This window comes from Diplotaxodon limnothrissa, linkage group LG3 (assembly GCF_057381915.1).
Source record: "Diplotaxodon limnothrissa isolate DT_005_m linkage group LG3, D_limnothrissa_male_GT1.1, whole genome shotgun sequence".
NCBI lineage: Eukaryota > Metazoa > Chordata > Actinopteri > Cichliformes > Cichlidae > Diplotaxodon > Diplotaxodon limnothrissa.
This window is the reverse complement of record NC_140598.1, coordinates 46,584,068-46,610,582: the sequence shown is the minus strand read 5'-3', so window position 1 is coordinate 46,610,582 and position 26,515 is coordinate 46,584,068. Positions and strand designations below refer to the sequence as shown.

General features: G+C 43.3%; 1 protein-coding gene across 2 annotated transcripts; it reads right to left on the bottom strand.

Moving 5' to 3' along the window:
* Positions 1-870: 870 nt before the first annotated feature.
* arhgef11 (Rho guanine nucleotide exchange factor (GEF) 11) lies at positions 871-25,588 on the bottom strand. Of its 2 annotated transcripts, XM_085349473.1 has the most exons (41): positions 23,845-25,588; positions 21,279-21,370; positions 21,072-21,176; positions 19,990-20,039; positions 19,836-19,893; positions 19,552-19,751; positions 19,373-19,444; positions 19,043-19,150; positions 18,538-18,586; positions 17,882-17,919; positions 17,674-17,766; positions 16,962-17,030; positions 16,744-16,848; positions 16,297-16,395; positions 16,100-16,142; positions 14,823-14,919; positions 14,586-14,708; positions 14,074-14,097; positions 13,832-13,958; positions 12,849-12,942; positions 12,493-12,522; positions 12,122-12,248; positions 11,781-11,984; positions 11,520-11,567; positions 11,072-11,220; positions 10,797-10,937; positions 10,248-10,324; positions 10,032-10,157; positions 8,346-8,463; positions 8,110-8,258; positions 7,934-8,009; positions 7,671-7,853; positions 7,487-7,568; positions 7,303-7,383; positions 6,892-6,947; positions 6,662-6,802; positions 6,295-6,522; positions 5,843-5,956; positions 5,393-5,700; positions 4,214-4,346; positions 871-4,104 (listed from the first exon to the last, which is right to left on the bottom strand). In XM_085349473.1, exons 1-41 carry the CDS (start codon positions 23,877-23,879, stop codon positions 4,055-4,057), a joined length of 4,302 nt encoding a protein of 1,433 aa, XP_085205599.1. In that variant the 5' UTR covers positions 23,880-25,588; the 3' UTR covers positions 871-4,054. The 2 variants fall into 2 exon arrangements, with proteins under 2 accessions (XP_085205599.1, XP_085205600.1); XM_085349474.1 differs by lacking the exon at positions 17,674-17,766.
* Positions 25,589-26,515: the final 927 nt, after the last annotated feature.

Below are 26,515 nucleotides of genomic sequence, written 5' to 3'. Positions count from 1 at the left end.
CCAGCGAACATCAACAACAGGCTGCGGGTCAGACCTCATCCCCGATCTACTTCTGCGGTGTCCCGCTGTGAGGGGGGTCTCGTACGCACGTACTGAACCGGCACAGTTGGAGTGTATTCTCGGCTTCCGGTAGGGATTTTCATAATAAGACTGAACTTTCAAACTCAAAGACAATGCGAAAATATTCGCAAAAACCTTAAAAACTTCCCTGGATGTATTTCCACAGCCACCTGATTATTTATTTACAACCTCTTAACATGGAAACTGCATTTTTATATCGTTTCCATATAATACAGAAAAGCAGATTTACCAAGAAAGCCTTAGAAACTCTCATTCATGCTTTTATTTTGAAACTATGTTTCCTGTCTTGTCCATGAATCTTTTAATAATCTGGTTTCTAAGCCAAAAAAACGCACTAGTCAGACTTTTCTAACTTTTTCAGTTACAATCTATCACAATCACACCTAAAATATGGGTTTTTGTTTTGTTTTGTTTTTTCCTTGGGGGGGGCGGAAACGAGGGCTCTCCTACATCGTCTCTTCCTACTTTCTGTTCCATGAAAGATAGACAGAAATGCCAGGAAAATATTTATAACTGATGACTAAGGTGGCTGATCTGCAGATACAGGAGAGGTCGAAGTTTAGAGAGAAGAAAAACAAAACAAGACGGCACAACAAAATATATTTGAATCAAAGAGTCACAATGCACGCCAGTCCTCTTTAACCAGTTTCTTTTTTTAATCTCACAAAACACATGAATCTGAGACATGAGCTCTTTTTTCCTTCTGTGCAGCTAACAATCTCACCAATTTTAAAAACAAAGGAGAAGAAAATAATTTATACATCATTTTTTTATATCTACAAAAATAAAATCAAATACAATGACTAACGCTTTACAGAAAAAAAAATTAACGTATATAAAACAAGTGGGTTGATCTCTATATTACATGTGAACAAGATTTCTTCTTTTTAAAAAAAAGACACAAAAATAAAGAATGAGATGATAGTTATTGATGTGTTTATGCATACAGTAGTTTGCACTGTGCAGGGAAGTTTTGTCTGTGCAAGATTTTTTTTTTCTTCTTTTTAAACAATGGAATCAATTCTAGCTTCTTTCCAGCCATTAGGGCTGCGGCGCTGACGTAAAAATGATAAGGAAATCACTAAAAGGAAAGTGTAGAGGTAGGAATTAGAAAACGCTGTGGAGGAACAAAGAGGACAGTACACCGAAAGATGTGCAGAAAAGAAAAGATTAGCATTCAACCAGCTCAGACCATTTGGTGCTTTGTGTTTGTTTTTTAATTATAAATAAAATGTAGAGTGTGAAAACTGTGTGCTGACAGCTCGATGTGAAAAGGTGTTAAAAATAGTGATTTTAAAGTTTAATAGTAATAATGTCAGTCTCTTGGTCTGAAGTGCTTGAAACTCAGCCGCCAAAATGTGAATAAAGAAAACAAAAAAACGTGTTCCCTTAAACACCTCTGGAGTTAAAAAAAAAAAAAAAATCACTTTGGTGAAACATTTTTACATTTTAGCACAAATTTCATACAGCTGTGAAAAGAAAAATCAGCCATCCTGGCATTAAGTAACGCTGCTTTAATCATCTCTCTTCTTTTTTTTAAAATTTGCATTTAATGTTTTGTACACGTGTGATTTGACAGTCACACGTTCTCCTACACAGTGTTGGTGGCTGAAGAGCAAAAACCTTCCACTGGGCAGTGAAACATCCGTTCAAATGGCAGAATCTGACAGTGCGAACGACTGAATCTGCTCCTGGTTTTGATCAGTTTAGTGTTAGGATTAGTTATGGAGCTTGTAATCAGGGTTACTCACTCCTCAGTTAGTATTTGAAACCAGCTCAAATCAAATTCAGCGCGGTGTGTTTCTGCCCAGCGCGATGAGCATTAAAGAGGCAAAAAACAAAAAACAAAAAAAAACAAAAAAAAAAAAACACTTAAACTGCTATTTAGTTGCAGTTTAAAATACACATTTTGTCCTGCCGTGTATTAGAATTAGTACCAGACAGATGTAGTTTGAGAGAAAAAGGACAGAATAGAGAAAAATCACTTGGCTTTAGTGTCAGTCATTGCTGGTTAGATGTGCCTCAAACAAGGCGTTCAACAAAAAATTTGAATGTCAGTAGCAATAAAACAATCCTAAATATGTTCCCAAAAATAGTTAAAGGAACGGCCTGACTTCTGGGAAACACACCTCGATGTGTAGACCATCACCAGTCTCACGTATGTGCTTTGAATACAGAACTTAAGCTAACAGCTAGCCAGCTTAGCTTAGCATGAGGACTTGAAAGAGCCAGTCTGGCTCCTCCCAGAAGCAACAAACCCACCTGCTAAGCTCAGTGAGAACAGAGTAGGTAATAATCCAAATAGTTCACAGTGTGCTAACTAGAGAGCACCACATATCCCATTTACTATATCTGCAAACCAGGTAGCGCCCACTAAGTCCAGACTGAGTGTTTCAAGTTGTGAAAATATCCCGTTGTGCGCTACATGTGAGAAAAGGCAAACTAATTTGGACAACGATCCTGACTTGATTCTCCCAATGCTGTGCTGAGTTCAGATGTGAAAATTGGCTCTTGGAGGTGCTAGCAGGTGGGTTTGCTTACTTTTGGTCAAGCCCAGCTTCCAGTTTTGATGCTAAGCTCCGCTAACCGCCTGCTAAGTCAACGAAACTGAGTGTTTTCCCATAAAATGTCAGAAGGTTCTTACAAAGCTTTTAATCTTCCACAATTTCAAAGTGGATGTGTGCTTGGAGTGGGGGTGGAGCGCAGTCGTTTTCATGGCTTAGTGTAGGCCTGGGAGGATATAAACACTACTTATGGGTTTAATATTAAATGGGTAGAAGTTGCTGGTTCACAGTATTCACCGTGGTGGGTCACTACACATATACACAAAACACTAGAGAGGGATGCACAGTTAAACCCTAAAGTGTAGACAGGCGACGCCAGTCTGGTTATTTGGCAACAGGTTCTTGGTGAAAATTCAAGTTTCTTAAGTTTGAATCATCCCAGGTTTGAGTCTCACCTCAACATACTGTAAATCTCCCCAAAACGTTCCAACAGCTGTACACGGTCGAGCAACTGCATGAATCCGCTGAGCACGTAAGAACCGCTGAGATCCCTGTGCGCCCCTGAAGCGGCGCTGAAAATAAAACCTGCCAGCATTTTGAGTAGTAAACAGCGTAGTACTGTTTCCAAAATACAAAAATGTGAAACATGTTGCATTGATGAAAGCCTTCCTGTTGCTTCAAAGAAGGCGTGTGAACGAAATGAATTAAGAGTTTCTTCCACAGTCGGTGTAGGAGATGAATGAGAGTTCGGCTATGCTCGTGTGTGTGTGTTTCCTTACCCAGTGCAAATAACCTGAATTATATAGACACAGTCCTTCGGCCGAGGTGGCAGGTGAAGTCGGTGTAAAGCAAACAGCGAAGGGGGAGGGAGACCCCATCAGGAGGCAGTCTCAGCCCTCCACCCCACCCTCCCTAAATGAAGCCTGAATCCTTCAGTCCCTGATCTGTCCGCTGTAGAGGACGTACATGACAGACAGGTGCGTTGTGGGTAAAGTGCTGGGGTGACGGGTCCCTCTGATTTTTTTTTTCTTCTTCTTTAAATTAACATTTAAACATTTTTGCTGCTCTGTTCCTTCAACCAGTTCTCCAAAAGCATTACATGAACACTTCTTTCCTTCACAAATATCCAAACTTGCTCACATTTCCACTTTCAATTTTTCCAACTTCTCTCTTCCACAGTCAACTTGTCTTCTGCTTTTTTCTTCCTTTCCTTCGTATTTATTCCTCAACTTCCGTGGACTCCGTTCATTCTGCGCTTACTGAGCTCAGAAACCTCGATCAGTCAGTTCACCTTCCTGTTATATCAGGGCAACAGAAACAAAGAAATGGTGACGGGCTTTTTGATGTTCTGCGCCACAGGCTGGTGCACGCGGGGCTGATGGGTGAGTGGAACCGGGTCTAAGTGGATAGCTACGTCAGACTGCCAATCAAGATTAAGCGACTGCAAATGGATTTACCATGCAGCCGCATCAGAATCCAGTCGACAGGATTTTGGGCTCCGCAGGTCTGCTCTCTTTGCCTGGTGTGATTGAAGGATGAAAGCATTAATTAGTAGCACAAGAGGAGAAGTTGCTATCATAGGCCAACAATATGTAAAAGTTCAAGCTGCAAATTCAGTGCGTGCTCACCATCTCCTGAGCTACGATCCAGAGACGGCGTCCTGGAGACGGTTGCCGAGCGACACTGCTGGTCCTCAGACTCCTGACTGATGGAGGACTCTCTGAGAGTTTCCAGAAGCTTATAGTGGGCCTTCTCTATCTCCTGCAAAGGAGTTAACAGTTTTAGAAAACACACTTTTTTCTGGTATGTGATGTGTGCCACATTTAATTTTGTGTAAAGAAAATTGAATGAATAAATCACTAAGCTTGTTTTTATCTACACAGGAGTCATCATATCGATGTGGCTTTAAAGTAAGTTCACAACTGCTCATAAACAAGTAAGTGACCACTTAAATCATAGGTTTTATCCTGGTCAACTAAATGTTTAAGCTGAAACTCTTTACTGACATGCTGTATAATTCATTGACAGCAGGGTTTCTCACTTGGATTCAGTTCTGGGGAACACCAGTGTACGATCATGTCGGTTTTTAACCACCGTTTAAATGATAGATCAGTAAAGCAGCTCAGAGATCGTCAGATTGCGCAGAGGGATATGCTGCAACAGTTTCAAAAAAATGACTTCTCTTCCTATATCAGTGCTTATGGGGTGATGCTGTGTGAGTGGCGACACCTATCTTTCAGGAGAATACTGCAGCTGCTTACTGCGCCTTAACGGTGAGCAAAAATAGAAGTAACTGTGTGATGACACCGTCTGTTTACAACAAGCAAAGTGACCGACTCAGTGGGTATCCTGGGACGTTGAATGACGTTGGGCCCTTGAGTCTCTACAATATAGTCTGACTAAAGTTTGGTCACAAACCTCCACCCGAGTGACCCCCTAGAGGTCATTATGCAGGAGTGCTGCTCCTATGTTCCTGGACTAACGTCCTATGACAGGCTATGACAGGTGTCCTGTCATCACCTTCATTCGCACCAAAGCAAATGAAACCTATTCACAATGATGTATGTTTCTTTACTGGACAGACTGAAGATTAACTGCTGATGATTATGCACATTTTTCCCTCTTTCTTCAGATTCTTGTTTCTTAAAAGCTTCTTAAAGCATATAATATCTAATCTTCTGCTGTTACTCAGGTCTAATAACCACACACTGAACATGGTCGGGGGTGTGGAGTTGCCAGTTGACACAGACAGAATAACAGCTTGCGCCAGTTGCTTTTTTTGTCGCCGGCTTTTCCACAAAACTCACCTTCAGGTGGCGCAACTTGGTCATCAGCTCCTCAATCGTGTGAAAAATCTCATCCACGTTTCTGATTACGTGAGTGTGTTGCGCAGCCTGCAAATGGCCTGTTTCTTTTTCCTGTTCTAGTTGCATAGTCTCTGATTGGTTGGCCTCCGGGCCGCGGGCTGCCGGCTCCTCTTCCATCTGCGTCTGTGGCAACGTCATTTCCTCTACAGGTGGAGGGAAGTGGCTGGCGGTGGGTGTAGGGGGGTCGTTGAGATCTTCAGTCACGCTCTCGCCCTGTTCTATGGGCATGACCAGGTAGAAGGTATTTCCTGAATCGCAGAGGTGTAACAAAACAAGAAGTGTTTTAGTGAATGAACAGAGAGTAAAATCAACACCGCTAACATCAGATGTTATATTCTTTATTACACCTATAAAAAAACTAGAGCTGTGGACCAGGTCGGTCAGCATTACCCTGCTTTTTGGCCTCGCTTCTTGACTTGGATGACTGATTGGAGGGGAGGGTGACATCATCAGTGATGTCTTCAGCGACAGAAGAAGAAGAAGGAGGAGGACCCGCAACCACAGCTACGCACACAGAGGATAGACTTGTGACAAAAGAGGAGTGCACTGAAAGGTGTAAAGGAGTGAAGAGTTGAACTAAAGCAACCAGTGTGCCGTCACGTTCTCAACAGCGAGAAGATAAAGTGCGTGAGAGAGAAGACATGCAAAGGACGGCGGCCATTATTCACACCCAGATGTCATATAAGCAGATGACAGTGACCACGTGTCACCTCATTGGGGGAAAAAGGTGCAAATTATAGCTTAAGATGTTTAATTATCTGAGAATTTAGTGCAATCGTGAGTGAGCGGCTGCTGAAAAAAATCATGAAAAAACGGGTGCTCGGCAGCCAGGCTGTGTTTACCTTTCCTCACAACCTGAGGTTTGGGTGCTTTTGCAAGCAGCAGCTCTTCTGGCTCCGCCTCCCATTCATCGGTGCAGCAGCTGAGGACCGTCTCCAGAGACTCCGGTCGCTGCCTCTCTGTGAATGAGTTGCTTTCAGCGGCCGTCTCATTGGTGGGTGTATCATCTGAATCGTGGCTCCAACAGTCCTCTCCGAAATCTTGTAATATGAGCTGCCGCAGGGTTTCAACTGTAAATTTTTTTTAAAAGGGATGAATTTTGGATTAGCGATGATTCAGGTTTAAAGGTTTGATTTCTTTCTTTTCTACTTTTTATGTTCCACAATCAGAAGAAACAGAATCCAACGTAAAATACTCGGAGGCTCTCACCGTCTTGCAGAGCGGCCTCCGCCACGCCTTGTCCTTTGAGCAAAGCTTCCGATTGGTCCACAGGCGTACTGTGGGAGATCGCGGGCTCGTCGCTGTTGGAATGAGTCTCCGTGGAGTCTGACTGCTCCGTCATCGAGTTATCTGGGAGAAAGCGAAGTTGGAGAAAGGTTTTTAAAACATCTGCAGAATGTTTACAGATCTGAGGCCGACGATCGCGGCGTGGTCATTACCTCCGTAGGCATTGCTGCCAGTCGAGACGGGGGAAGAACTGCGTAGACTCGGGGACCTGGAGGAAGAATAAAGAGTATGACGCATATTTTTGGATTAAAAATAAACAGATCAAAAGAACATACAGATCATCATATTGTGTTTAAAACAAGGATGTCAAACATAAGGCTTGCGGGCCAGAATCAGCCCACCAAAGACTCCAATCCTGCCAGTCGGACTGTTTTGGAACATGTGAACTCTGCACTTTTAAGTTTGGTAAAGTTTGACAGCTTTTCCTGCTTAAACATGACCACTCATGCGACAATAACATAAATAAGTGATAGTTACATAATTAAATGACAGAAAAGTTCAATTTTTTCACTGTCTAATCAGGACATTTCATCAAAGAAATGATTCAAATCAAATCTACTCACGACATGGGTATCGAGCTGTGATTCATCAGAGGTGACGATCCGCCGGCGGCAGAGATGGCCTTTTCCAGTAAATCTTTCCAGCTGTTTAACAAGAAGAAGTTAAGACATTTTAAATTAAGTGAAGAGTGCAGCACAGCACAGGTTTCCTCAGGTAAATGTGAATGAATCAAAGAAAAGAGCTTACGTCTCCTTCTTGGATGTTGTTGCAGCCACCAGCTCATAGATCTGCATATCTGTGGTGCTGATGATGTAAAGAGCTTTCTTGTCTAGAGAAAACAGAAATAAAAAATAAAATTTGTAAAAAAAAAAGGTAATTAAATATTATTTTAAAATTACAAAAACAGAGAAACAAAAGGCTGCGAGCGTACCTGTAGCTACCGGGCGAACAAGCAGCGACGCCAGGTTCACTAGAGGGCTGAAAGAGGTCTTGCTGTCACCGCTGCCTCCCCCGCCTCCACCCAATCTGCTGGAATGATTTCGCAGCTGTAGGCGGTCGTCCGGGCCCTTCTGAAGGAGGACGAGGCAGTCTGACAGCAGCAGCGCTTGGATCTCTGACAGAGGAATGCAGATATTTGTGGTTAGAAGGCCTGAAACTAAACTGATGAGACATAATGACCACAGCGATGCTCACCTATCAGCTTTTCTTTGTTAACTTTCCAGGTGAGAGGACCTTCATGGATCATTCTCTTCGTGGTGAGGTCCACATTCTGCGTGAAACAAGAACGAAGCGAAACATTTACAGATCAAAAATGAATCGTTGTCATTTAAAAATCAGAAGAAAAATAAAGTTTTAAACTTGTACGCCACCTTGAACTGAGGAGCAGCATCCAGCCTGCACTGGTACTCGCTGAGGCGCTGCCGGTGCTCCGATTCCCTAACGTCCTCATTGACGCTCTGCAGTATCCCTCGGCAACACGCGTGCGCTCGCTGGAGCAAGGGCAAATCTGATGAGCCCGCTAAAATCAACAAAAACAAATAAGATCATGGTTCCTAGCAACAGCTCAGTTTGTGGTCAGGGTTATGTTGGATCTGCTTTTCCTCACCTTCTGTGTATTTAACGATTTTGTCCAGCAGCAGCGGGTACTTGGTGAGTCTCTGCATCTCTGACACCAGCAGGTCTTTGAGCTGTAACCTGCGGCAGTGAGGACTCGCCTCACACTCCTGAACAAATAAAACAACGCGGTCATGTTTAAACACAACTATACGCTTTATTACACCTATGACACATATACACGGTATAATAACTATCCTGTACACAGAACTATTTAGTGCACCCTCGAATATCACAGATATAAAGCAATTAATAACAACTGTTCCTCAACACAAATCAGTCACCAATCATCCAATCACACGGAAGCAACTCAGTCAGGATGACCTACTGAAGCTCAAACTGATTTAAGGGACTGTGAACATCTGGTTCCTTTGGACCCTCAGTACAAACTGATCATTTAAACACCACAGGCTGCCTCGTCCACGTCCATCCCTTTATGACCACAGTGTACCTATTTTCTGATGGATGCTTCCAGCAGGACAACAAGTCATGTCACAAAGCTTGAATCATCTCAAACTGGCTTCTTGAACATGAGTTTACTGCACTCAAATCACATCCAGTCACCACATCACAGTTCAATAGAGCAGCTTTAAGTGGAAGAACAAACTGCAGCAACTACGTCATGCTGTCATGTCAATACAGATCAAAATCTCGGAGAAATGTTTCCAGCACCTTATTGAATCTGTGGCACGACGAATTAAAGCAGCTCTGAAGGCCAACCTGAAACTAGCAAGGTATACCTAATAAAGTGGCCGCTGTGTTTTTGATGATAATGACAGAGCATGTTTGCTTCCTGAAAAATTAACTGGAAAATGCAAAGATTTCACACAAAGACATAAAAAGAAAGCAGAAAGATCAGCAGCCAGATAAAAACCTGCATGTGCACCACTGCAGCTGCGGCCACAGACACGACCTCCTGCTCGCTGCTTTCTCACTGTGGTAAAACAACGAAGGCTTGCTTCAGACTAAGACGGCGTCCTGTACGTTCGGTGTGAACTTGCTCAGGATTATCACAGTGAATGTATAATCCCGGCAGGAAAGCACAGATGTGGGAGTGTGAAGATGCAGGGCTTCACGAGAGCAAAGGATGTTGGGAAAAACTACATTTAAATCATAAGAGCCTAACGGCGGCTACAGAACTTCTAAGATTCCTCTGTAAGGAGTGTTATAACATAACAATACCCAACAGGAAAGCTTGAATTCATGTCCTCTCACGAAGCAAAAAATAGAGAGACTATGAGCTGAGACAGTGAAAAAGAAAACGCAGCTGGGAGGAAGCAAAACTCTAGAAATGATGCAACACTGACCTCCTGTGTGCCAAAAGAGACCATGTCATTAAAAATGAAGGCAAACACACAAAGTATGAAATGTTAAAATATTTTAGTCCCAGTAAAAACAACAGCCCCTCCGACTGTGTGACTTTTACTTTGGTCTTTTAAATCTGAACTGTTGAACTTAGAAGTGCAGTTATTGTAAGGTGACACAGTTTTGAACAATCTGACAAACTGTACACACATGAACACACTTCTGTCGTCAACTGTGAGTAAATGACACACTTTTTTAAAATGATGTGTTCACTGCATAAAGCTTTAATAAGCACAAGGAGCATCAAAGTGTGTGTTGCATGAATATTTTACATGTTTTGTCAGAGGCTGTGTGTGTGTGTGTGTGTGTGTACCTGGATAATGTGAGCGAAGCGAGGGTCTTTACGCTGTTTGCTCTTAATGAGCTCGAGAGCCTGAGACTGCTGGCAGCACAGCTGGGATGCTTGTTCCTGAAACTCGTCTCCGGCTGCCCCTTCAAACTACAAACACACACAAACTGTAAACACACTGAATATGGAGCACGAAAACATGTTTCTACTTGCCATCGAGACGGGAGGAGCAAAACAAACCCTGGTCAGCATCACATCCCCGATGTCCTGAACAATCGGCGATTCTCTTCGCTTCTTCATCGCCTCACACAGACTCGCTGCAAACGAGAGACACAAAAGCAACAAAGAACATCAAAGCCTGGAAATGTTTAAATTAATCATGAAAACAACACACGGGGTATTTTTAAGAATCAGGACAAAGCTTCCCCTTAGTGAGGGAGTACAGTGGTCTAACACCGAGTGTCTACATGGCTCGAAATAAAGGCTCAGCAAACATATAGAAAAGCTGCCGTTTACCTAGCAACACAGAGCAGTGAACACAAAGCAACTCAAAGTACAACACACCGGGTGTGCAAACAGACACAGCAGGACAGCAAAGGGCTCTTAAAAAGGGAGGATTTCCATTTACACAGGATACGTTTCATATTTAACTCATCTAACTAATATGAAGACATCCAAACATCAATCTTTATTCCATTTTCTTGCTTGTATTGATTAAAATGTCACTAACCAGGCCTGTGTATAAACACTTTCACAGGCCTTTAGCAGCTATGGTGGACAAACACTGACCGTGGAGCTCGTAGACTTGAGGCAAGTTGGGGAAGATGCAGGCCAGCTCGTCAGAGTTCAGGACAGTCCTCATCTTCTGATAGAAAACCTGGTCCAGGACCCGTAAGGTTCGCAGGTGGGACACCTCAGTGGTGAACAGCTCTGAACAGGATGAGGCCACATGAGGAAAGAGGAAAGGGTCATACTACCTCGCATATGTGAGAGATGTGTATTAGGAAATAAAAGCAAATTAAAACCTGCTGATTGTACTGAGAATTAAATGCTGTAGCTCTTACCGTATATGACAGCCTGTCTATCAACCTCACTGGGGCTGAGTGTTGCAAGGAGCTGAGGGGTAACAGTCTCCTGCCAGGTCTTACTATCCATCACGTCATCCTCCAGCGCTGCAGCATCGGGTAGCAGGGCCAGCGGCGACTCCACGCTCCTACACGGGGATCCAGAAACACGGGTGGATGAGGCGGACCGACGTGTACCCGCAGAGAGATGGAGCGATGGGCAGACAGCAGTGGCGGACGACACACGAAGAGACAAACAGAAAATAATCAGCCGTGAATCCACGATCATCTCTGTAACTCCATGTCTAAATAGTTCTTTTAAAATGTATTAGTACTGTAAGATGATCAAAGTAAAAATTTTCCTGCTTGTGAACCCAACTTCATCTTCAAATGTCCATATCTTTATTCCTTTGCCCTGTCCATCTACTGTGACAACAGTTTAACTCACCTGCGTCTAGACCGAGGGGTGTATGGGGGTGTAGGGTTCTCTAGAGACCTGAGTTTGAGAGAGTGGAGAGAAAGACGGCACTAGGTGAAAACCTATAATTCTCAGGGTCAAATCAGGGGCAAAAAACTTTATTTACATGTGCTTCAGGGGATCAAAAGTCTCTCCTTCAAATAAAGTGACCTCAGCTCCTGCCTTAAGGCTGCTAAGGTGCGTGTGTTGGTGTTTGAGCACCCCGACAGGTCTGGCTTGGTCAATCTTTACCGTGCAGAGTTACTGGATGCAGAGGACGAGGCGCTGTGCTGCAGAGGCCTCAGGCCTGGCCCGTCCCTCTCATCTGCGCAGTCCTCCATGTCCACATCGCTACGAGAGCGGGGCACAGACTCGGCTCCTGAGGTGCCGCCCCGCCGTCGCCCTTCTCCCTGAGCCTTTAGTGACTCGCTGCGAGCCAGGCGAACTGGTAGAGGGCTGGTGGGGACAGAGCGCACAAAGCAAACCCAAAAGGCTAAATCAGTTTAACCACTTCCAACAAAAACAATAAAGCAAAGTCTGCTTCGCTCAGTTGCTGCCAGCTGGCTGTGAACTTATACTGCAGGCGCAGCTACCTGTCCATTTCATCCCCGAGGCTGCTGGAGGAGAGCCTTTGCGGGTCAGCGCCGTCGCTGACTTCCTCGCCGGTCTCGGTGCTATTCTCAAACTGCTGAATGATGTTCCGCACGCTGCCAGGCCGGACTGCCAATACAAACGTTACTCATTACTTTAATGGTATAATAAAATAACATTCCTTTCTTTCGCCCCCCCACACACACACACACACACACACACACACACACACACACACACACACACTACAAGGAGAAACGGTTGATGAAAAAACAAAAACAAAAAAAAATTTCAAATCCATCACCAGGTATGATTCTTAAAATTAAATTTGCACAAAAGGGTAAAATTAAAAGTGAAATTATAAGTGAAGTACCTTCGGTGGGTGACAGCGGGACATGGAATGCTACAAAATCAAAGCGAGCCAAACAGAAACAACAATAAAAATCAGAATAATGACACAATGAAAATCCCATAAATCAACGCATGAAACCAGGAAAAATCAATTAAAAGGCGAACAAAGGACAAAAAGGAATCAATAGAAGCAGAATGAGTGAGAGGGTCACGTGTGTCAGCATGCTGCTGTTTGTTGTGTGTCAGCGAACCATCAGCTGACACTGACAGGAGCCGTTATTAGACAATGTCGAGAGACCGCAGGAAGCATGACCATGAGCCGGGCCTGGATGATGATTTAAAAAGCTTCTTCTAAAGTGTTTGTGCTGTTTAATTTACTGGACTGGGATGTGGTCCGGGGTTTGCCGATGTACTTCAGGATGGGATTTCTCTTTTTATCCTCTCCATCTTTTTCCTTCTTGGTACCGCTCAGCTGTGGAGAGGAGGTCTGAGTTCAGTCACTGAGATCGAGTGCGACAAACAACAACTTTTAAGAGAGAAAATTGGAAAACACATAGTCACATCAAAATGAATATCATGCAATCAATGCAGAGAAACTGGCCACTTTGTTAGGTACACCTGTTCAACAGCTCGATAACACAAATTAGCCAATCATACGTCAGCAACTCGGTACATTTAGGCAGGTAAACATAGTCGGGACCTGCTGAAGTTTGAGCTGAGCTTCAGAATGAGAAAGAAAGGCTGCTCTTTGTTTTGACTACCAGTGAGCTGCAGTTCATCGGGCAAAAGTCCCTCAGTGATGGGTCAGAGGTCAGAGGAGAATGAGTGAGCTGATAGGAAGGCCAGAGTAATTTAGATAACGACTCATTATAACTAAGATATGAAGAAGAACATATCTAAATGCACAACTCTTTCAAAGCTTGAAGCAGATGGGCTACAGCAGCAGAAGATCACACCTGGTGTCACTCCTGTCTGCTGCAACATCTGGATGGTCTCAATTTGGCATAAACAAAAGCATGGATCCATCCTGCCTGGTATTAACTGTTCAGCTGGTGGTGTAATGGTGTGGGGGGATATTGTCGTGACAATGACTTGAATGTCAATGAATGTCAACATGGACCAAAATCTTTGAGGAATGTTTCCAGCACCTTATTGAATCTGTGCCATGATGAATTACAGCAGCTCTGAAGGCAAAAGGGAGTCCAACATGGTAGCAGTAGGGTGTACCTAATACTGTGGTAGAAAATCACAGGCCAGGTCCTTTTCACTTTCTCCAAGTTTGTTTGTTCTTTAAGACGCCGTCACATTAATGATTACAGCTGCAGAAGGTGACAAGATAAAAGGCAAGTTTCCATTCTTACCTTCTTGGACTTTAAGAAAGTGATCCACTTGTCCTTCTCTGTGGTCAGGCCGGGGAAGACCTTGGAGTCTCTAGGCTTGATCCCAGAATGACGCAGGTAGAGGATCACAGCTGAAGCCAGAGGAGAACTGAAGGAGAGGAGTGAAGAGCAGAGACCAGAAAAGAAGGTTTGAAGAATTAGGAAATTTCTAATGCAGGTGTAGCTGTTATATTTCACTCCAACAGGCGAGCCTCTTCTTTTACCTTCTGTCCTCCTCGTGCTTTGATCTGCAGCAGGAAGACAAAGAGACAAAACGTTGTTAACTCCCTCCACGACAAAAATCCCTTTTCCAAAGAGCTCCTCAAACTTAAATCCACTTTATTCAGGTGCAAATAAGAACGCAAGAAACAGCACCGAGCCACAGTCATGTGACGGGAAGCAGCTTCTGTGTGTGTATAACGTGAGAGGAGGAAATGTCATGTGGTTTTTCCAGAGTGGCCGGGATGATGACCTTTGTCATGATAGCTTTACTGATATGTAATAACAGTTTTATTGGACGCCGAACAACTGACGGCGTCGCTAGGGAAACCTGGCTCAGTCTGTGTGTGCGCGTGTGGTGAGAGCACGAGTAAATAAACTTAATTGGACACAGCAACACAGAAAGCTGAATCAGCCGATCAAACAAAAACAAACCGCTGCCTTCACTTTGAACTCGATGTGGTTTAAACTTTACAGTTTAGGGCTAAAATACCACGATAAATGCAGACAGACTCACAGTATTTCCCACAGGGCGGTGACTTGTTTGTCCACCACCTGTTTCTCTTTCACAGCGTCTCCATCAAGGTGCTGCAGGTCTCCTTCTCCAAACAGAGAACCGAGACCCATCATCTGCTTGTTCCTGTTGAAACACACGGACACGAGGTTAATGTAACCCTCTGAGAAACTCTTCTTCGGATTTAAAAACAATGTTTTCCACTGAATAAACAAACAAAATGAATCCTCTGTGATGTACCTGTAGTCTTGCAGCTGGTCCTGGATTTCTGGCAGCACAAGCTGCTGCAGCTCAGACAGAGGTCCCCGGATGTCCTCCTGAGCATGAAGTCGATTTTCTTATGAGACAATGGACATAATAGCAAAGCGTACAGTTAGTCAGCAGGCAAAATCAAACTAATATTTTTAATAATAATAATAATGATATTGATAATAATAATAAATAACATGTTTGCTTTGACAGAATAACATGAACCTTTAAATTTGATGACTACTATTTATTTACTCTAGCTACTCTCAAACTGTTTGGCAGGCTCCACCTTGTGGGCAAAAGATGCACTGCATTGGTGGATCACTGGGGGAAGAGAGACACACTGGCCACTTTATTAGGTACATGTTGCTGCTACCATGTTGGACCCCTTTTTTCCATTAAAAACTGCTTTAATTCTTCATGGCACAGATTTATCAAAGAGCTGGAAACATTCCTCTGAGATTTTGGTCCACAGTGAAATGATGTCCACAGAGACTCATCAGACCAGGCCACATCCAGTCCAGTCTTCTCAAGTCCAATTTTGTTGAGTTTGCATGAATTACAGTCAGAGTTTGCTGTTCTCCCATTGCAATCTTCTGCTGATGCGCTGTGTGTTCAGAGATGCTCTTCTGCAAACCCTGATTATAATGAGTGGTTATTTGCATTACTGTTGCTTTCCCATTAGCTAAAAACCGCCCGGCCGCTCTCCTCTGTCATCATGCATCAAAAAGGCATTTTCACTCTCTTTTTCAGACCAGTGTCTGTAAACCCTAAAGATGGCTGTGTGGGAAAATCCCAGCAGATCAGCATTTTTAGAACAGCCCATCTGGCTCCGACAACCACACCACACTCAAAGTCACTTAAACCTTCCTGTGCTGCTCAGTTTGAACTTCAGCAGGTCATCTTAACCATGTCTACATGCCTAAATGTGTTCACTTCCTGGCATGCGACTGGCTAATTTGATATTTGCATTAATAACAGTTGAGCAGGCATTCCTAATAACATTTCCCACATCTGGCACTGAGCAGGAAGTGGGTAGGCGACATGAGGCAGGAATGGCGCTCACTGAGTTGCTGTGAATTCACTGCCTGCACAATTCTTACATCACACAAACATGATGCTACAGTTTGAAGACCTTCATTTCGCCAATTTACCTTAATGAAATGTGGTAAAGGTTGACTTTTGGAGGCTTTTTCACAAAACAAAAAATTCTGTATATGACTGGATACATCAACACAAACACGAACACGCGCTTTTAGTTCACTTACCGATATCAGCAAGATACTCCTCTCGTACTTTAATTTTCAGGGGCTGTAACCAAAAACACACATGTTTTCTTTCTTACAGTTACTCTATGGTAAAAATATAGAGTCAGTCCTTTTTAACCGAAGCACACACGATAATTGTGGTACCATCATCACCAGTCAGTTAATACAGGGATAACAGGATTAGACTCATTACATACAGCATCTGGTTCCAGGAACAGGGAGCAGATCTGAGGTGCAAGAGTGCGGGCATCTTTAGGAAGGGAGCCGAGGTAAGCCTCCACAGACAGGTAGAACAGCTGATGCAGAAACACAGAAAACAACCATGAAAGTAAGAAATCAAACACAGACATGCACGTGCGTTTGTGTAACTTAGTGCTGACATGCACCAATTTAATTGAAATATACATAAGATTCTGGATTATCAGAAACATTTTGAACTACTAAAATTGGAGGCCTTGAATAAAAAGCTAAACTGTATTGCCACAAATATTTGCTTATCTGCCTTCACACGCATATGAACTCGAGTGTCGTCCCACATTTAACCTCCTCTTAAAGTCTGAAACATGACATAACTGCAATAAAATTCAAATTTTGGGAAAATGGGGAGTTTACTGAACCTTGTGCAAAAGATAATATAAACTGACCAGAGGGTTGGGATCCAGAAGCTGGGTAAAGACATATCTCATGAACACTGCCATGTGTGCTGGTCGTGCCTTTAACAGCTCAATATCTTGGTATGGACCGTCCATCTGAGAGAAAGATGGGAAAAATATGAAGGGATGCTCAACTGGTGGAAAATGTACAAAAAAGAAGAGACATCTTCCAAAAAAAAAAAAAAATTATATCCATCTATCTATGTCACCTCATTAAATGCATAGCCGTCATATTCTTCATCTTCCTCCTCGGGCCCGATGATCTGAGCCTTTCCACCCTTGAACAGACACACAGATTTCAGAAAACGGAAAATACTTTGGAAAACACACATGTGCATTTTAATTCACATAATTCATGTGCAGGGATCGATATAAATAATGAATATATTCATGCTGAAAAATGATCTCAGCGACTGTCTGGTGCATTTGAAAGGAAAGGGCAAATCAAAGTGCCACACGGCAGAAACAGGCAGGAAGCGACAGCCTGAATGTCTGAGAAGGAAAGCAGCCGTTGCCTTGAAGGGTCGGCGTGTCACAGTGAACCATGCAGAACATGCAGGTACGAACGCAGACTCCCAGTACAGACTGGAAATGTTGTGTAATACAGCATCGTCTCCTCAGTTACTGACTCTGCTCTATAAAAGTGATTAATAACATTCAGCCTGGTTTGGTAACAATCACATGACACCACTAAATCTGAAATTTCCAAAGTGATACATTAACGTGGTGCCCTTTCTCCGTCTCCCTCTCTCACTTTTTTTTTCCTTTCTTTTCGACCTGCATGCCCTCCTACCACTCCAGTACACATTTATCTTAATCGTGTGATGATGATCCTCTGATTCTTTCAGTCATTAGTCCTGTGTGCCTCCAGCAGCAGAAAGAGGAAAAAGTCTTTGCAGTGAATATGTGCATCAATCTCACCAAATCAGATAAGGTGGATATGTCGGACGTCTGGCGCCGGTGCAGGGGGGTCCTGAAGGAAAATGAGGGGGAGGAGTGGGGACTCTCAAAGGCCTGGGGAGGAGGACGAGGAGAAGGAGGGAATGAAGAAGGACGAGCGGGACGGGATGAGTGCACATGCACAAGCACACACAAACAAGCTTATTAAAAGAGAGATTGTGGCACCTACCTCCATGTCTCCTTCACTGGAGTCTATTGATTGTCGCCCTGTGAAAGCAAAGAATCAATTGAAACCGATTATGAAGCAACCAAATCTATCATTAAAGTTTTTAGTGAATAAAGCTTAAAAGACACACAGAGTGCTGTGCAAAAGACCAGCTTCACACCATGACAGAGCCTCCACTGTGTTTTATAGATGACTAAGGACCCTCACCTCACTGGATTCTTAATGGCACGACTTTAAGACACCGCTCATCTACTCTAGAAACTTTTTTTAATGACTCACTGCACACAACGCGAAGAATCGCCAAGTTTCCGGCTAATATCTTTATGGGACTCATACAATCTTCTGTCAGTCAAACTGTTATCTTTGTCACTTTTAGTTAGGTTCAGTTTACAGTTAGTTTCCTTTTTCATTCTTAACACAGCTTATTTGTTAAGTAGCTTAAAAAAAATAAACATTCCTCTGAAAATGGTCAGGTACAAGGACTGGACTGAAGATGAGTGAAAAAGCAGACAAGTCCAAATAGAAGCTCTGAAAGACTTTCAGAAAGCCTGTTGCTCAACTCCTCTTTAAAAAAAGAAAGAAGAAAGATGACGCGTGGCTCGAGACTTTTAAACAGCACTGTATATTGTGAAGCTTTACAAAGACCCACAGATACAAACCTTCTCCTGCTATGAAGTAGCCTGTGACAGATTCTGACCTCGTTCCCTCCTACGAACCAAAAATAAAGCGAGTTAAATGGATTTGAAGCACAAGCTTTAAACAGAAGTTATGCTTGTTTATTACCTTTATGATAGAATTAATTCATTTTTGGGGATCGATCAGGGTTTGCAGGATAGGAATTAAAGTCTTTCATGAGAGCAATACTGCACAGTTAGAGCAGCAAATCAATTTAAAAGAATGACATTGTTTTATGTCCCTGATGCAAATGGAAAAAAGCACCAAGCATGTTAGTCAGATCGTTCTGTTTGATGTTTCCCCTGAAAACATTTTTTTTTTAACTTAACTGAATTTATCTGGTCATGTTGCCTTTCTAGTAATATGGTTTGTTCTTTTTATTGTGTCTTAGTGTATGCTCTGTCCTAGTAAGATCATTAAGTGAATGTTACAGGAGCTTTTCAGCGATTACAGAAACTGTAATAGAGTAAAACAGCCGGGTTGCCTCACCACATCTTGCTGAATCTTGACTCTGACTTGGTGAGCTCTCCTCTTGGCGCTTTCAATTCGCTCCTCCAGCAATGGCGACGGGTTCCTCAGCTGCTCATCCATCAAGTCCTGCAAATCAAGTCAGTCTCCGTCTGGTTATAAACAGCAGATTTTATCCACACAACTTTATCTTAACTAGTATTCCAAAAGCAAAACAGGCCAAAGGAGCTTAAAAAAATATTTATTCAAGTACACGGTGATAACGGGAGACAGCATGCACTAGATTTTTCTGCAACACGGGCAGCTCACTGATATGTATCGATAAACAAATAGCACAGGTGGCATGGATACCTGCAGCTCGGCCTCTTCCTGCTCCAGCATTTTCCTGAGTATCTGAGTCGCATGTTTTTGTACTTGTGGGTCCTAAAAAATGAGTGTGACACACAAAAAAACCCTGTAAATCACTGACGTTTACTCTGCTGGTAAGTAAGCTTTACCGACTAGATATCAGTCCTGAAAGTTTCATGTACTTGTAGTGGTTTGGGTCCTGTGATCCTTTGGGAGGGGGTGCTGCTCAGTCCAGAGGGCAAGGGTGGAGGTGGAGGAGGTGCAGCCTCCCCAGCCAGAGATGATCTTTGATTAAGAGTGTGATCAGTGGCGAGGGGCTCTAAGGGCAAGGAGGTGGTTGATGGAGACGGCCCTTGTAGTGTAAGTGCGACGTAAGATCCAGCTTTGAAATGATAAATGATAAAAGAATGAGGTTAAAACAAGAAAAGCAAAAACATGTAACCACTAAAGCCAAACATATACTCACATTTTATGAGCTTTACCACCTCTTGATGGGACATGGAGGCAACCAACGAGCCGTTCACCTGAGCAGAAAGAGAGACAGAATCAGTAATGTTACTATTGAATAGGAACAAAAAGCACAGATTCCCACATTCAGTGACATGGAAAGCAGTACAAACCTTTATGATTCTGTCCCCTTCTTGGACACCAGCCTTCACTGCTGCTCCACCTGAAGAGCATCCATACAAACATACATTCAAACTCATGCAAAGGATAAAGGACGATTTAACTCACACATAGTCAGCACGGCTGTAATCCGTCACCAACCAGAGCACGTGGGTCAGACTGCATTTGAACAAGCGTTCTTTACAGTGATGACTCGTAGAAATCCACAGTGACATGCCTCACTCACACAAAGTCATACAAACACTGTTCTTCCATCTATCAAAAATTCAATCACATTCACTCTGATAAGCGAATCAGAGAGCACCTCGTGGTTCCAAGGATACTTTGCCGTCCTTGGAGCTGAGCTACTGCCGCCGTTAAGCCCGAAGTGGTGTTACAACAATAGAACTACTGATTGCTGCTGGCATATTAGCAAATGAGATGGTGTTATTTGTTGTATCGCATTCATTTAATGCTAGTTAATGTTCACAGATGGGAAACTGGATTCTGTAAACACAATCCTGGCGAGTTTACGGTCTCAGTCACTCGTTTTGGGTCATCATAACAGGATGGCTGTAGCTCAGGTCATGTACTAATCATAAAGGCTGGTGGTTTGATCCCTGCTCCAGTCTGCATGCCAAACATCCTTGGGCAAGATACTAACCCCAAGTTGCTCTTGGGCGTGAATGTGAGTAAATATTAGCCTGAAAACACTTAAGCATAGAAAAAAGTCCACTTATGAATGGGTGGGGCTGTGGCGTGTTGCATAACGTGTTTGAGTGTGTGAGAAGGACTCAGTTTACCATACTGAACAACAAATCTTCACTAAATTACGTTTAAAAAGGGCAATTATCTGCAGTATTATCTGCTCACTCATTGGCTAACAACATGTCAATCACAAGCTGTTAGCCAGTGAGGGTGCTGTTTCACAGTCAGACCCGCCTCTACTCCTCTCTGGGTTTTGCAACTAAGGTGAGGTTGGCAACGATGCTCAATGAGCCTTCAAAACCCAAAAGGTGATGTAATTGCACCTGCGTTCACCTTTTAACACTGTCTACGTTTCTATGACAACGCAGGCGCAGCATCTCTGTCTCACCTGGTCGGACATTCTGTACCAGCTTCACTCTCTCTCCACACACGGTGAAGCCGAAGCCCAGCTGGTCCTTTTGCACGACCACACATCTGTGCACAAGTCCAGTGCCTGGGGGAGAAGAAGAAGAAGCCGTAATGAGCGGCGGGATGACATTAAATGAAACAAGAATATAACGGCAACTAAAAATAACCCATCATAAGTCGCAGTTACCTGTACTGTCAGAAATGATTTCTGCCGTTGGCTCTCTCTGCTGAGGGCCAGAGGATTTACGCTCCGAGTCCCCAATTGTCAAACTGTTGATCCTGGATTCGAAAGACGAGAAACAGAAAGAGACTTTAGTATGGCATGATACTGAACAGGCCAATTTAGGAAACGCTCTGGGAGGGACAAGGAAGCTCTGAAGGGAATAAATGAAAAACATGAGGGTCAGTGGAGGAGAAATCAAAAGTCAGAGAACAGGCCAAAAAGCTTAGCCAGGAATGCAGAAAATGAAGAGAGAAAAGGAGATTCAATGGAGGCACACGGTTATATTTGCTGTGGTATTAACAGTAATAAGTGTATGAATAGCAGAGAAGAGACAAGATAGCAGTTGACAGGAAAACTCACCAAGCGGCAAAAGGGCTGAAAGCGAAGCATGACAGGAAAGAAGGAAGAAACAGAGAAGGGGGGAAGAAGCAGAAAGTCAGAATAAAGAATAAGACGGAGAAAACAACAGAGAGAAACAGACTGAGGGAGAGGGCAGGCTGCTTAAACCATCACTATGCCCTTCAGACTATTACAGACTGTAAACACTGAAAGCAGCCATGACTTCAAGGAATATATTTATATGAAGGGGTGTGATGGAAGGTTGAAGGGAATAATTCAAACAAAGGTCATTTTAAATCCAAAGAAATGTGCTGTGATCAGGACAGATAGAGCTCCTCACATAGGCAAGTAGCACCGAAACGATCAGTTACTTAAGGGTTAGGTGATCAGAAAACAGAAACAAAAGAAATCTGAACGAAAAAAATTATCTTGAGAATGTCTCTAATTCTCAAATCAAACTGGTTTTGGCTACTCCAATGTGGGGATTTGCTCCAATGTGGAACAGCTTTGTTTTAAACTGCGACAGTCTGCAGCAGACGGCAAAAATCACCAACATCACTGCAGTTCATGTCCTTCTAGAAGCCTTTTGCTTTGTTTTCCTACTCTGAGTAGTTTCACTTGAACACTTTAATTTCACTCAGTGGTTTACATCCTTCCAACCATGCTCTTCTGTTTATCCAATTCAGGGGGGCTGGAGCCTATCCCAGGTATTACAGGGCTCTGGTACATCTATCCTGGGCAAGGTAGCTCACCCCGGACCAACGTGCCTTAGGAGACACTATCAGCATAACCTTGACAAACAAAGGAGTTGCTGAGATGATTCGGGTACCTGAACAGGATCCTTCCTGTTAAGGTGTTCCAGGAGTGCTCTACCAGGAGGATGTCCCTGGGTAGTCCCATGGACAGATTACATCTCTTGGCTGGTGTGGAAACACCTCAGTGTTCACTCAGATGAGCTACAGGAGGTGGTTGGGCTTCTCTGCTTAGGCTGCTGCCTTGTGATATGGCCCCAGATAAGCGGTAGAAAATGGATGGATGGATATTTAAATGCACCAACTATGCACATGCACCACATGGTGGACTTCAAATAAGGATAGCATAAATGATATTCGGCTGTGGTGTCTCCAGCTGTCTGTGTACGTGTCCATGACCACGAGTATAATCGAGGCTTAAGCTACCCAGTAATGCAAGTTCACTCCACTCCATACCTGACAAATTAAGAGTAGGAACCCTCTCAATTTCTGGTGTTTGATTTGAGACTTCTGCAATTAATCTACGTAGCACCTACACAGGTGGTGAACACCATTGCCATCATTTAAACCTGCATGCGTTGGTCAATGGTCACATGTAGTTATATCTCCAGGGTCATGAACATTGGGGCTGTAGGTTAGATTGAGGGGTATCAGAAGGGTTAGCTCTTATGACATAGGCATAGCACAGAGCTATACTTGCAGCAGCGGCTTTGACAAAACGGCAGTATTTAGATAAAGATGTCAAAGTGTTTCTTTATCACTTAAAATTAAGTGCTCATGTAAGGATCGTGCACGTAACGAGGTCATAAAATGTTTTTTTTCTTGTATTTTGGGTTCCTAATGTCTCCAAAGCACTGTGAAAAAAAACAAGCAGCCAACCGCTGAGAAATCTGCTGCCACAGCTGTACAATCTGTAGGCTTCACTAACCCCCAAACCCTGACATGAGCGACCACCGGGCAGCTGTCCTACCTGAACAGTTGGTTGTCTGTCTTATTGGCTGCCCTGCCGTCACATGACACACACAAAGACACAGCAGTGGGAGGTAATGGGCACGTGCAAATCGGGGAAAACAGTATACAGCAGGAGAAAGAGGAAAGACACATGATAAACAACAAAGATGCATCACAAAGACGATCACACAGTGCAGGGATATATGGTGAAAGTGGTGACATTAACAAACAAGACGGGGTGCACTACATCCAGTGTTTTATTAGAGGAGATGCAGATTGAATGACATAAATGAACATTATTGTGCAATCTTTTGCTTTTTTTCCTGAAGTCAACAAGCCGTCTGAGCTGTTCTTCCGGTGGCCTCACTGCACATCCATCAGATAAAAACAATGCTCACCTGGGAATACCACATTTTTTTAGCGAGGCGTAAAGAGGCATACCTTTACCCACATAAACTGTCTGGGTGTAGCGGATGTGAGGCTCCTACCTGTCCAGCGTGGAGGTGGGTTGGCGGAGACTCATATCTGCAGCCTTTATAGACACTCCTCTGCTTCCTGGTGTGGGATTCAAAGCTGTCACTGGGCTGCTTTTGTTATCACCACCATGATCTCCGTTTCCTCTTCAACTATCAGTCCGTACAATGAGCCTTTCTGTTGCGCTTTGATCAGATCTCCACGCTACAGGGCTGCGGGTTTAGATCAGACACAGTGCTCTTCATGTTTCACACCAGTGGTTCCAGTTTTAGGCTCAGTAGGATTTAAAGGAAAGTGCTGCTAAAACTATAAACGCTCAAATCTCCCCAGGGTTTGTCTTCACCCCTTTACATTAGTGGTTAAAATTAAATACAGATCGTTGGTGGCTTGGTGCTGAGGTCTCACATTAGTGGCAAATGGATAGAGGACAACCTACTTCCACAAAGATCATCAATCATGAATGAATGGGCTGATATGTCTGGCTATGCTCCAGGAGGTCAACAACATCCCATTTTTGGGTTTTTTGTTGCTGTTTTTTGTTTTTGTCTGTGTCAGGTTTAAAGTAACTGCTTCAACATGGATAAATAACGTTCAGAGGATTAACTGGATATTCGGTGATTACGTGCAGTTAAAAGAAATACTAATGCGAACCTGACACTCACTTGACTCAGACTTGTTTACATGTGGAGGCTTCAGCAGAGATCCCAGACTAAATAACCCCATTCAAATGAGTACTGCTCATTCACTTTGCTTTCACTGATAATGCTTAAAAATAATAAAGCCACCACAAAGTGAATATGATCTGTAGTGATGTACATGTGGCTATCTAGTGCAAATTACTCAATACACAAGTATCAAACTGCGTGTATTAGTGAAACAAAAATATATATATATATATATATATATACACACGTTTACAAACAGCCTTATCACTCACCCGAGCTAGCTGTAAGCTACAGAAAACAGTCTGTTTTTCTTAACAATGTAAACAACAGCAAAACCAAAACGCTACAAATGGCTTTGCATTAACGCTACTGTCTAACTAAAGGGCTAGCCGATTAGCAGATTACTGGGTATTGGCTCACCCCGCAGATGGAGCTTATATACAAGTAAGCACAGCAAAGAAAGAAAGCGAAAGGTGATCTCCACCGTTCACCTGTGGCTTTGTGTAATTAGCTGACTTGAAGATGATTGCAGCGGCCTGCTAATTGCAGCTAGCGTTAGCTCGGTGAAGTCAGCTCTACGAATCGGCCTCTTTCAACCAGCGGCATGGCGTTATGTCTCACGCAGAACCGAAGCGCTGCGTGCCCGGCTTTCACCTGCCGAGCCTCCGAGCTAGTTTGCTAACCGGCTATAGCTGCAAGACGAAAGACCGGCATGACTTTAGCTGCATGTGAGCAGGTGGATATCACAATGAGAAAGGAAAGGGGAGGGGAGTCAATGCAAGCCCCGGCTTGTTATATCCAGCAGTCTTGTTTTCGTGCAAATTCACACGCAGAGTTGCATATTAGCTAGTTAGCGAGAAGGCAAAGCGATTCCAGTAAGAGCTCCTCCTCAGGTCTTCTTTCCAAATACACAGCGGTTACAGCAGAATCTGCTTCCCTCTCGTGGTCTGCCACAAAAACCCGGATTTAATTAATAATCGTCGTAGCATATGTTTATCTCCTCTCCAAAGTCCTTGACATTAAGCTGTATGCTGTGCTGTTATCTTGCTGTCTTGTCTGGCTGCTGATCCACCACCATATCCTCAAGGATCACACGACGTACACACAGAGCGTAAACAGCGCCCTCGTTTGGTCAGGGTTGTGTACTACAACCGGACAGTAACCAGACAGGATAAGTTTGAATTGCATCCGTTTATGGAAAGATTTTTTTTTTTTTTTTAATAAAAATATATTTTTAAATAATTGACATAAATATTTATTTTTTCCGTCGCTATCACTCTAGCTTGTTTGTGCCACAGATTTTATGAAACATATTTTCATAAAAAATAAATATCATCATATTTAACAAATTATGGAAAATATATTTTTTCATGTTTCGTTATATTTCTTTCAATGATTTTTCTTTCCCGTGAGCAAGTCAAGGTATTGGAATCATATCACAAAATTTTGAGTTATGCATGCTTTGGTTCAGTAGCAGGTACGGTGGGTTTTTTAGTAGTAGACAATATGTGAGTGACCTATGGACAGAAACTGTACAGATGTCTGGTTGTTTTGGCCTGATGTGCTCTGTAGCGCCTAGAGGGGAGCAGTTGGAACAGTTTGTGTCCAACGTGTCATTGGTTTGCAATGTAGTCCCGCATGAAGTGCAAGTTGGCACCAATGAATTTTTGACTTTCCGTTGTAGACCATTGTAGTCCTGTGGCTGATCCAAACCAGTAATGGATGAGCAGAGATCAAACTGGATTATTGCAGAGTAGAACTGGATCAACAGCTCCTGAGCCAGGCTGACCTTTAAGCTGGTGCAGGAAGTCTATCCTCTGCTCTGTCCTCACTTAAGATCCTGGGAGACTGTGGATCCCAGAAATCTGAAGAATTTTACAGCACACACAGTACCGTTCAACCCCACATCTTTATGCACGCTCATCACCATCCTCGATGAGTCTAATGACATGTCATCTGTGAACTTCACGATTTTACCAGACGGGTCTTCTGAGGTTTGCTTATTGGGAGGAGAGGAGAG